General features: G+C 48.1%; 1 protein-coding gene across 2 annotated transcripts in view; it reads left to right on the top strand.

Annotated features, from left to right (window-relative positions):
- Positions 1-5921, top strand: part of ppm1bb (protein phosphatase, Mg2+/Mn2+ dependent, 1Bb) — a 12733-nt gene extending 6812 nt beyond the window's left edge. The window contains exons 4-6 of one of the 2 annotated variants that reach the window (XM_084455879.1): positions 668-779; positions 980-1037; positions 4708-5921. In XM_084455879.1, the coding sequence (XP_084312005.1) occupies positions 668-779; positions 980-1037; positions 4708-4737 (200 nt within the window). In that variant the 3' untranslated portion in view covers positions 4738-5921. Of the gene's footprint in view, positions 1-667; positions 780-979; positions 1038-2205; positions 3755-4707 lie in introns of those variants that run through there. The other variant, XM_084455878.1, reaches the window with a different exon arrangement.
- The last annotated feature ends 7109 nt before the right edge of the window (positions 5922-13030 follow it).

Here is a 13030-nt window from a genome sequence, read left to right as displayed (position 1 = left end):
TGGATGCTCAGAGCAGACTGTCTGCTAGCTTGTGAAGTTGGGGAAGTGCAAATTAAACAAAAATTGGCTGTTCAACCAAGCTTGTTTCTGCTTTAGCTTTGTGCTAACAGCTGAGCATTGAGCATTAGCTGTGCTGTTAGAGATCCCAAGCATGCTCACTCCCTGACTCATAAACAGCCTATCATAACCCTTGACAATGGAGCGTGCTACGAATGACACAAACAGCCAATCATTTAACGGACAGACCTCACGCATGCTCAGAAACAGCCATATTCCTTGATAATAATATCATTGTCCCTAAACCCCTAATTGTCCCTAATTGATCTTTTTTCCAATGTTGGTTATTGTGAAGTTGGTCTTAAATTTCATTCCGAGCGGCATAAAAAAAGTCTTAAAGTATTAAATCTAACTTGCCTTAAGCTGTAGGAACCCTGATGCATACAAACACACAGCAAGCGCACACCTTTTCAACGCACCCTTAAACCACCAGATTCCAATTGACAACTTAAAATCCCTTTTTCTGTAGACGATTATTGATGCCTTGTGAACACTGCTCCTCTAAGTGTACCTTAGTCTGGTCTCCCCTCCCTCCCGTAGCTGCTGGGAAAATGGAGGTTGCATACATCACACACTGACAGTGTGTGTGCGTCTGTGTCTCAATTCGCAGAGCTGCTGGGGGGCTGTGGGGAAGAGGGGCTGCCTGACCTAGTCTCTGTCCTGAGGAGCATCGCCACTGAGAACATCAGCAACCTCCCACCTGGAGGAGGCCTGGCCAGCAAGTAAATAAACTTAACACACACACACATTCATACACGCACGTACAAGACACACACGCTCACTTTCATTGGCAATCAAATTTCACGACACTATTCAAATCAAGCACCGTAAACAAATGTGTAAACAAATGTGTTGTATGTAACGTAGATGATGCATACTTTGTCACAAGCACTTAGCGCTCTGCGTGTGTGTTTTTGTCCAGGCGCAGTGTGATCGAGGCCGTGTACAACAAGCTGAACCCCCACAGAGAAGAGGAAGGGGTGAGTTCATCTCCCTGACCATCCACCTCCACCATGACCTCATCAATTAAGGACCAGCCATCCACTCCAGTCCAGACACGGCAGTGCACTGTGTGTGTGTGTGTGTGTGTGTGTGTGTGTGTGTGTGTGTGTGCGCGCGTGTGTGCGTGTGTGTGTGCGTGCGTGCGTGCGTGTGTGTGTGCGTGTGTGTGCGTGCGGGTGTGCGTGTGCGGGTGTGCGTGTGCCTGTCTGTGTATGAACTCCTGGTAAGAAAGTACCACATGACGTGACATAGTGAGTTCAGACAACATAAGAAGCCTCCTTAAAGGCCCAGTCACGCTTGTTTTATTTGATATTATTTGGATTAGATGCTTAAATTCTATGTATAGGCCTTTTGAAAATCACTTTAGTTTTTAAAAGCACTGAACTAGTTTTCCCTTTGAAGTTTTACTTTCTTCTTCCGTGTAGGGAAACGGCTACACTGATGGTGATTTTAAAATGGCCTACACACATAATTTAAGCTTTTAATCTATATAATATCAACTTCCAAAACTAGTGTGACTGCCCCTTTAACATCAACAGCCTTAACAAGATGGTTGTGTGGGATCTTGTCATCATGTTTCCATATGAAAAGCTTTGCTAAGGCAAGACTAGAGCCCAAAGTCTGGGTGACGGTGAGTCCTCTGTCCCTTCTGCCCTAATTGCCAGTGTAGTAATTACACCTGTCACTAACAAAGACTTAATAGAGACATCGTCACCAGGACACAATCTCACTCATCAAAGCAGCGTGTCTGGTTTAGGGTGTGTGTGTGTGTGTGTGTGTGTGTGCGCGCGCGTGTGTGTGTGTGCATGCGTGATCTTCATGTTCAGGGGATTGATATTTCCTGGGTTGCTTTCTGGGCTAAGTGATCAAGAGGCACTGGTGTCTTCCCCATCACTCAGCAGATAAGAACATCACAGAAGGTTTGGCCACAGGGTTAGTGTGTGTGTGTGTGTGTGTGTGTGTGTGTGTGTGTGTGTGTGTGTGTGTGTATGTGTGTGTGTGTGTGTGTGTGTGTGTGTGTGTGTGTGTGTGTGACACACACTGGTGCGAGTGTGTTTGTGTGTGTGTGTGTGACACACACTGGTGCGAGTGTGTGTGTGTGTGTGCGTGTGTGCGTGCGTGTCTGACCGTGGCGTGTCGCCCCAGGCCTGTGCGGGTGGAGGCAGTGCTGGAGAGGAGCAGAGTGAGGAGGGCGGCAGTACAGCCGGCCACCTGTTGGAGGCGCTGCGTCAGTTCCGCCTGCACCACCGGGGGCAGTACCGCTCGGTGCTGGAGCAGGCCCTGGCCGCCTACAGCCTGCCCGGGGAGAACGCCGAGGGCACGGGGGCCCAGGGGACCTCCAGCACCGCCTCTGTCAGCTCCCTCCAGGACCGGGACGCCCCTGCCTCCTCCCCGTCCTCAGCCCCCACCGCCGGCGAAGACGCGCCCGCGTCCCCTGCTGCCGACCCACCAGACCCCTCCTCTGCCTGACCCTTGTTCTCTGACAGCCCCACACCCAGATGTCTTGTAACCACCCTGTCCCTCTGGGAGCTGCCCGTAACCCCCCCTCCCCCCTTCCTCACACACACACACACACACACACACACACACACACACACACACCACCCAGGGCCCCCAAAGGACTGAGGAGATGAGACCCCAGTGTAGAAGGTAACCGCCCTGCCTCTCTGTGACCAACCCTTGAGAGAGGGAGTGTAGAAGGCTGTAGAACACCAGACGTCACCCTATATCACCTGCACCTGCCCAGAAGATGGATTACAGCACTGTCTCCAGCACCAACAACACCCAGAGACTCAGAGCACACTCCCCACTTGGTGTGTGTGTGTGTGTGTGGGGGTGCGTGTGTGTGTGTGTGTGTGGCGTGTGTGCGTGCGAGTGTGTATGTATGAGAAAGGGAGACCAGTCTTAGTGGCAGAGATGTTTGAGTGTCGCTTATGCAGTGTGTCCGTTTCTCTATAGTATACCTTTAGCAATCAGCATGTTGCAGTGCATTCTGGGTGTTGTAGTTAAATGCTGGGCTAATCAGAGCTGAAACTACAGAGGGGGTTTGAGCAGTTCATCATTCCTACTGTTTCTGTGTAAGGACATCAAGAAGGGATATTACAGACCGGTTCAGATCCAGACAAGATTAAACTAGACACCTATGAAATGTTTTGGAGGAACAATCCAAGACTTTTCTTATCAGTAACCAAGCTAACTGTACGCCAGGAATGTTCAAATATTCCATCTAGTCTCTCCAGAGTGATAACAAACTTTACATGGAATTCCACAAAAAGATTTGATACCTCCAAGTATGACACTTGAGATTTGGACCATTTGAATGTTGCGCAAAAATTGTGAACTTCCACTATACTGGGTTTTAAAACGTGTCTCATCTTGATCTCAACTGGAAATTGTAAAAGTGTATTTGTGTATGTATGCGAGTGTGTGTGTGATGTGGTAGAACTTTGTCAGTGTATGATCCCTTTGATATTCCCAATGCATGCACTGTACCTGTGTGTGTGTGTGCGTGCGTTTGTGGCACTTGCTGTATGAGATCATATTTTGGCAATGCTGTGTGTACGGTGTGGGTGTGTTTGTGTGCGAGTCAAAGCAGTTCCATACAGTGAAATGTCAGCTGATAAAACAAATAAAAAGTGAGGTAAATTATTTTGATCTGATTGGGTTTGTGTGTCTGTATGTCTGTCCCTCTGTCCTGGCCCTGTCTCGAGTAGGGCACTATTTACTTGGTCCCTCCAAGTAGACATAGACCACTGTAAGGGCACATGGATGGCATTTGAGATATAGACCATTGTGTATGTCTGTCTGTGGCTCTTGTCTGTGGTCATGCTGTGTTCTGGTTGCTTTGCTGTTGTGTGTGCGTGTAGTTCTGTTGGAGCAAGTGAGTGAGTAAATGTCTGCTTCAGTATGCACCATGCGGGTGCCAAAATACTGTATACCAGATGAGATGAACCCCCGATGATGCTCTATTAGAAAGGGCTTCCTTTTGTTTGTGTGCCAGTTGAGTGAAATAACCCACAGCTACAGTAAGTGTTGTGGTGTGATGAGTCGAAACAGGGTAACCCTCTCCTCCACCTGTCCTCCACTACTAGGCCCCCTCTGTCTCTAGCTTTAGTTCTAGATCTCTGGCTGTATCTCAATAGTCCAGTGTGGCTTCCTCTCCTCGCCTCCTCTCCTTGAGTCCTCGCTGGTGTGCACTGTAGAGGTGTGAGCGTTGTGGTCGGTGCGTACAGAGCCGCCTGAACCAAGGCTCTATTTTCACCCGTCCAGTTCTTCTGCATGCCTCTGGAGGAGGAGAGGAGTCTAGCAGAGGACAGCTGCATTAACTATTGAGATGCCCCCTCCTGTCAGTCTCTCCGCCAGGTGAGTCGTCATCAGAGCCCGCTGCTGTTCTGTTGATAGATAAACCGTACAGGTGTGCAAGGGGGGGGGTCTTTCTTTCTATTTCATTCTTCCTTTCTTGCACTCTCTTTGCTTGTCCGACCTGTGCGCGTGCTTTTCAGTGCGAGGTTTAGGTGAACTCTTAGCTCCTACTCGACTTGGAACAGAGAACATCAGGGAAAGGCCTTAACATATGCCATGTTTTGTGATTCGCAGATGAACAGCACACCTAACTGAATTCTCATCCCCTCTCTGTCTGTCTCTCAGAGTGCTGGTGACTTGGAGGACCCCTGGTAGCCCTGGCAACGACCCCTGTCTCCTCCTGTGATTGGTGCAGCCACCAGAGGAGGAGTGTCTCTCCATTGGGCCATGTCTCCTCTCCACACAGGGGACATTGTGTGTGTTGGAGTGTGTGTGTGTATTTGTGTGTGGCAGGGGATAAATACATACGCACACACACCCACACTGCTTTAAAACCTGGAGGAATCTGTTTTCGGAAATGTTAAATTTAAGAACTGAAGCATCGTAATGGTAGAGATGATTTTTACCATTGAGTTTTTTTTTTTTTGATGTTGTTGACAGTGATCACCCGACTTCACAAGGACATGAGGACGTACTGTATGTGCCGGGGTGTGTGTGGTGTGCGTGCGCGAGTGAGTGTTTATGTGTACATGTGTTTGGAGTGTGTGAGTGTGAGTGAGACTGATTCTATTCTGGTTCCACTCCCTGTTCAGCTCCTGGACTCTCTGCTGCCTGACACACCAACCTTCTCCACCCACTCATCATTCACACGCACACACACACACACACCCCTTACAACTTTACACACAAGCTGCACCCTGCACACGCATGTGATGTGCCACTCTCTGGGGGTGCACAGGACTTGGGGTTCTACATGTTCACCGTTCTCTCAGCACCTGCCTCCACCCCCCACAACTTCCTCTGCTTCACGCCAATAGGACTGGACTTCCACTGGCTTCAGCTGATCTCATCTGAAGATCTCTGGACTCTTGATTGGCTCCTGCTGTTGAATACAATTCAGATTAAATGTTTTCTTTTTCTTTTTCCCGTTTGCTGATGTTAATGAGGAGGAGGAGGGAGGGAGGGGACTGAAGGGTCTTCCAGGGCTGGGTGTGTTCACGTTGAGGAGGAGTGTGATATTACTGGCTGGACTAAGGTGTGGAAAGATGGGGGGGGGGGGTCTTAAAATTTCACTAGTTTATTCTCAAAGTAAACTTATGGGAGGGAACCTATTGGACCTTATGGGTGGGGGGTGGGGGATTCTGTAATGTTTAACAACCCCTCGACTCCCTCACACCTACCCTGCCCCCCCCCCCCCCCCCCCCCTCCTCTGCCACAGACTCCCGGTTTTAACCCCGTGTTTTCCTGGTTCCCAGACTGCATTGGTAATGTTTGTATTTGCTGTTGTTTGATTGCACTCACATTTGATTACAGAAAGCGTCTATATATGAAATAAAATACCTGCCAAGGACCAGTGGTCAGAGTGTCTCTCAATTATTGTGTGTGTGTGTGTGCGCGCGTGTGTGTGTGCGCGTGTGTGTGTGCGCGCGTGTGTGTGCGCGTGCGTGTGAGTGAGTGATTTTACCCGCACAAAGGGATAGCACACAGCTGCACACACACACACACTTCAGGGATAGATAATGCTGCTCCTTTTATAGTCTCTTCAGTCTGCTGTTTGACTTCAGTCCCCCTGGTGTAAGCTAGGGGATGGGCAGACCCCAACCAACCCCCTCTAATCCATCACTCAATCATAATTTGATCATAATCCCCCATCATAATCACATATCTTGAAGGTGTTCGCAACCTGGAAGGGCATTAGGGGATTACAGACCGCAATAAAACGGTGTCGGCTTGAGGGGGGCTTTAATTTAGTGATGGGTTACTCAGGCCCCCCATCTCCCCCCTTTTTGATACTCGTATCCACCTCAGCACACCTCTATCCACCCCAGCACACCTCTATCCACCCCAGCACACCTCTATCCACCCCAGCATACTTATATCCACCCTAGCACACATCTATCCACCCCAGCACACCTCTATCCACCCCAGCACACCTCTATCCACCCCAGCATACTCCTATCCACCCTAGCACACCTCTATCCACTCCAGCACATCTCTATCCACTCCAGCATACTCCTATCCACCCTAGCACACCTCTATCCACTCCAGCATACTCCTATCTACCCTAGCACACCTCTATCCACTCCAGCATACTCCTATCCACCCTAGCACACCTCTATCCACTCCAGCATACTCCTATCCACCCCAGCACACCTCTATCCACTCCAGCATACTCCTATCCACCCTAGCACACCTCTATCCACCCCAGCACACCTATATCCACTCCAGCATACTCCTATCCACCCTAGCACACCTCTATCCACCCCAGCACACCTATATCCACTCCAGCATACTCCTATCCACCCTAGCACACCTCTATCCACCCCAGCACACCTCTATCCACTCCAGCATACTCCTATCCACCCTAGCACACCTCTATCCAACCCAACATACTCCTATCCACCCTAGCACACCTCTAACCACCCCAACATACTCCTATCCACCCTAGCACACCTCTATCCACCTAGCATACTCCTATCCACCCCAGCATATTCCTATCCACCCAGCATACTTATATCCACCCCAGCATACTTATATCCACCCCAGCATACTTATATCCACCCCAGCATACTTATATCCACCCCAGCATACTTATATCCACCCCAGCATCCATCTACTGTAAAGGGCTCGTGTCGTGGAAACAAATTCATTTTTGCCATGCCAGAAAACCCTTGGGAGTGAGGGATGGAGAGAGGAAGAGTGAGTTAATGAAACGAGAAGCCAGCTACCTTTCCTTTCATTTCCCTCTGCCTTATTTCCCCTCAGCTCCTCTCCTCTTCATGCTCTCCCCCAATGCTGTCTTCAATACACGGCTGGGTCCACGAGTCTTTCTACAACCTTGACAACCTGTTCTACAGTTCATGCTTTTTCAACACATCTACACACACATATTTCTTGGATAAATACCTGGTGACGTCGGGTGCTGCTTTGTACTCCGACACAGCTTTTGTGCAGAAAAATGCAGATACACACATTATCACGTGTTGCATTCAAACATCCATCCATACAATCACGTTGAGTGCAGGTACAGTAGTGGCCTGGTGGCATGTCAGTATGGTCTTCATTATTCTGAGAGGGAATTTTTTTTCTCTTGGGCGATTCAAGCTCTTTCCTCAGGATTGTCTGGCCTGGTGTCAACACACGCGCGCACATGCACGTGCCAAGGAAGGAACTGACTCTTGTACTGATGCTGGAGTGGTTTGTGTAGTCTCTTCTCTTTTCACCTGCTCTTAGCTGGCTCTCATCCACCCACTCTTGTCCTTCGGAGCGAAGGATTCTTCCCCGGTGACAGTAACCTTGGTCTATGGATGAGAAAGAGAGGCTCATGTTTCACAGAAGACACATTCGCTTTATATTATTATCTACATACATTCCCTTTGAATTGGCTTTTTTTAATTAGATTTTTATTGATTTAAGTCCATAATATGAGCACAAATTATTATTGAATTTAAATTTGAACACATTGAGTATTGATGACAACCTGCTGACAGATTTGCAAGTGTGTGTGTGTGTGTGTGTGTGTGTGTGTGTGTGTGTGTGTGTGTGTGTATGTGTGTGTGTGGCAGCAGCATATGATTTTGAGTGGAGTAATTTAGCAGATGAGCGAGAAGCCATTGTTAGAGGGATAATCCGACTCTCGCTGCTCAGATGGGTTAACACGCATCAGATTAGACCAGATTACCCAGACCCACACCAGACAGGACAGACATAACCTCCATCTCACTGACTGCCCCCTCCCTTCCTGTCTCCCTCCCTCTCATCCTCCCCTCCTCATCTCTCTAACCCTACTAACCATCTAGCCTCCTCCTCCACCTCTCTCATTCCTTACCTCTTTCTTCTCTCTTCTCCTCTAACATTCTTTGACCTGGCATCTCACTCCTTTTTGCTTTCCCTCTCTCCTCAACCCTCTCTCCCTTTTCTCTTCACTCTCCCTTCATCTCAGTCTCTCCTACTGTAGATTGTTCGTGGTGGAACAAAACTACATTATCTAATTATCAGATAGATACCGTACATGAGAGGCAGCTCCTAGTTCTGTGTACTGAAACCACGCGGACACGCTTTTAGCACTCTTTTGAGGAGTGAGTTTAGCAGCTACTCTGTGATTTACAAACGCATGGGAGACGGTAGTGTGTATTGGCGATTGCAGAATCAATCGTATATCAGCTGTTCCTTTTCTATCACCTCTACTCTTTCTTTACTTCCCTCCTCTTTTCTTAGCCCTATCTCCCTTGGGCTAAACAGCCGTGTGTGTGTGTGGGGGGGGGGGGGGATTTTCTGGGGTTATAGGGTTAGGGTTAAAGGTTTGGCCCCATTGATGTCCATTGTAGCCGAATGTTTACCTACAGAACAACTGTAGCTAGCTCAATACTGAGGCGATCAGGGAAATTAAAGTCTCTACGTGTCAGGTTCATGTACTGTAATCCTGACCGAGAATAGGCCCAAAAGTCCAAAATAGTGAACTTATCCTTTAAGGTTAGGGTGAGGGGTCCAAGGTTATGTTTAGGGTTAGGTTTACGTTGTATGGCTACGGTTAGGTTTAGGGGGCCCCACAAGGATAAAGAAACAAACCTGTGTGTGTATGCAAGCCCGTCTGGGAGATATGCGAGGCCCTGTGATAGGCATGGAAATAGGCATTGCGAGGCCTTTATGCACTATGCAAGCCTTTCTTTCCACATGGCAGGGAGATTTTTCCACTTAGTCACAAGCCCCCCCCCCCTCCCCCCCCCCCTCCCACCCACCCCCAGACGGCTCTAAGTCACGAAAGCGCAGTGTTTCCAGTGATGTCTTGGTTACCTCGGGCAAGTTATCACAGAGCACCACCATGTACTAAAAGTCCAACCGCGGCCAAAACGTGAAGCCCTCTAAAGCGTGAGGCCCGGTGTGACTGCCCCTTTCGCTCCCCTAGCAGCGGCCCTGTGTGTGTGTGTGTGTGTGTGTGTGTGTATGATGTAGCACCAGCTGTTTTTTAAAATTAGGCTGCTGGAGTGTTTGTTTGCCAGGTCAGTTGTGTTTGTCTCATATACAGTGAGTAATTCAAAAACAACCCCAGTGGTGTATGTGATCAGCAAATCACACTACAATATTGTGCATCAATGTCTGTTCAGCTCTGGCCAACCTTCTGCCCACCAGGCCAGAGCTGAGCTCTGGTGTTTTAATAGAAAATATTATCTCATTAATCTTGTTTATGTATTAATAGGTAAGATGTGTGTTTTGTATGTGTTTGTGTACATTTGACATAATACAGTATGTGATTGTGTATGTGGTTGTATGGATGTGTAATAATGACACTGGAGTGGCAACACCTTTATTAGGCTGTGTTTTACATGCCCGAGTGGTGTCTATTTCCCTATAAGTGTAGGATTTTCTCTCTCTTACACACACTACAGTAGCTCCAGATCCACAGCAAACACAGGTGGGCTATCCCCTCCAATTAGCCAGCAGGATTACAGGGGGTATTGGGTTACACTCCAATCAGGGCCTGGGATTAGGGGTACGGGTACAGTTACCTGGTTACCTGTCCTCCTCACCTACTCCTCAGACCAGGGTCACCTCGTGACCAGGCGTGCACACACACACCAACACCTGCCTACTAAACATACACCATGTCCACGTGTTATTGAAGAAGTCCTGAACCCTGATATGTGTGTGTGCACATTTATCTTTGAAGATTGGATAACTATTTCCTTCTGTTCTCTTTGGGGATCATCTTTGGTCTGTCTTTGTGTGGTGTGTGTGTGTGTGTGTGTGTGTGTGTGTGTGTGTGTGTGTGTGTGTGTGTGTGTGTGTGTGTGAGAGAGAGAGAGAGTGAGAGAGAGAGAGAGAGAGAGAGAGATGGAGAGAGATCTCCTACCACAAATACACACACACACACACACACACACACACATCTTGACACTGTTGTCTCAGTGTAGTCACCCATGATGCAGTGGGAGTGCTAACAGGGTGGAACAGGGGGAAAGTAGTCCTCAAGAGGAGAACCACTCGTATTCTCCTCCCTCTCTTCTTCTCTCAGCAGAGCACATAAGCACAATGAAGGCCCAGGAAGTGATTAGGGGCGTAACAAGCAGAGGGTGTTCGAGCTGAAGGGGGTGCTCGATTTATTGGAAGAGATCGGGGTCAAAGTTGGGGACCTGGCGGGGCCCACTTAGCAGAATGTTTGGTCATAGAGTTCAGTGAAGGGTTTAATTAGGACCTGCGCTTATTGTCTAGAGGGGAAAGGGGGATGGGGGGATTCACAACAGTTCTTCAATTTGTTCCTGTGCTCACTGGTTGTGTTGTTGTGTCCGAGTGTTCCTGTGCTCACTGGTTGTGTTGTTGTGTCCGAGTGTTCCTGTGCTCACTGGTTGTGTTGTTGTGTCCGAGTGTCACCCTCCTCTTTTCATTTTCCTCTCTTCTTCTACAGTTGTTTGTCCGAGTTGACCAACACCCACACACATTCACACATTCGCACGCACACACACACACACGCAGGCGCACACACACACACACACACACACACACACACACACACACACACACACACACACACACACACACCCGAGAGATAGAGAGGGAAAGAGAGGGAGCACAGAAAGAACATGCATGTGGCTTCACTTTGTCCTGTACTTATTTGTTATTTTGGAACAATGAAGTTGGACAGAATTGGCAGTCTCAAGAGTGGCCAGCTGGGGATCACAAGGTACCCGGTTTGATCCCAGCTTCTGGAGTGAACCAAGATACTGAACCCCAAAATCGCTCATTTGCGGCAAGGTGGCATAGTACCTAGAACTGTCACCTCACAGCAAGAACAGCAAAAAGGTCTTCGGGCCTTTCTGTGCAGAGTTTGCATGTGCCTGTGTTTGCAAGGGTTTCCCCTATAAAGAACCCAATACGAAAAACATGCAGAAGAACAGATCGCTAATGCTGTCTGTCCCTGGCGAAGATGGACAGGAGCACTTGGTTGATGTATTTCACTGTGTGATTAATAAAGATGTTTGTTTGTTGGTTGTTTTTGTCTGGATAGAACGTTACAGCTCAGGTGAGAGTTCTGTTGTGAGAGGCTGTTACCGCTATAGAACCCCAAGCACACTTTGGACAACACATCACTGACAGGCAGACCTGTTGTCAATAGACCAGGCATTTTAAGTAGGCCAGCTACACAGCTGTCTGTGTGGGAGAAGAATGAGAGGGAGACTATGAGAGGAAATAATGACAGTATCACCTTGACATGGCCACCCACCGCATATTTCTCTGTGATTTAACCAAACAATTCTAAACACATGAACATCATCCACACACCCAGCCGCATGCGTGCCCATACACACACACACACACACGGCTGTGAATCAGGCAGGGACATCTGACTCTGGGAGTAACCCTTTGATCTTTGACCCCCCCCCACTCTCCCCCGATGCATAAAACAGTGCATGTACATGTGTGTGTGTGTGTGCGTGCGTGCATGCATGCGCATCAGGAGGTGTCTTTCGGAATTGAATGATGCTTTTTGCATGCCAGAGCTCTGTGTCCTGGTGTGTTTTTGGACCCCTAAACTCTCGGCAGTCCATCACCCCCCCCCCCTACACACACACACAGACACACACACACAGACACACACACACAGTTACTATTTTCAAATCATCTCCAGGAACGGCACTGCCACCTCACCCCTCCACATGTGGTTTCGCTGATAAGCCGCTTGTCCTGTTAATACCGGTAATGTCAACCATCAACTAACACCCGGTGCGGTCTCACCAGGACTAGAGAGCGTATGTTTCTCTAAGTGGTCTGCCGTTATTATAATCACTTTTCTCATTTCTAATATCTATAATTTCAGTGTTAAGCCCTGCTCCATTCTATCAAATAGAGATTATCCTAGGCCCATACCTAACATTAGTCTAATAGAGAAGCATATTCAATCAGCATTAACACACTGAGCTAGTCTAAGCCATATGCTCTTGACTCACACCCTTTGTGTGAGTGTGTGTGTGTGTGTGTGTGAGAGAGAGAGATAGAGAGAGCGATAGTGTGTTTTTTGTGTGTGTATGTGGGGGGGGGGGGGGGCAAGAACCCATATCATTATGCCAGTAACTGTTCTGCATTTTGCAGAAATGTTTTCAATTCCAGGGATATTCCAGTGATAATAGTGACACTGATGATAATCTCGCCAGCAAATATCTCTTACCAACTTTCGGTTCATCCTTGGGCCTTTTGACTACACGTACTGTATATGTTTGTGTCACATCCCTATTCCATCATGACACTTCAATTGTGTTTGCCACCACTGCTACCACCACCATTATCATAATCATCACCACCATCATTATCATCATCATCATCATCACATCCATTATCATAATCATCACCACCATCATTATCATCATCATCACCACCACCACCATTATCATAATCATCACCACCATCATTATCATCATCATCATCATCACCACCACCACCATTATCATAATCATCA

This window comes from Borostomias antarcticus (assembly GCF_949987555.1).
Source record: "Borostomias antarcticus genome assembly, chromosome: 22".
In the NCBI taxonomy this organism is placed as follows: domain Eukaryota; kingdom Metazoa; phylum Chordata; class Actinopteri; order Stomiiformes; family Stomiidae; genus Borostomias; species Borostomias antarcticus.
This window is presented reverse-complemented; position numbering and strand designations above follow the sequence as displayed.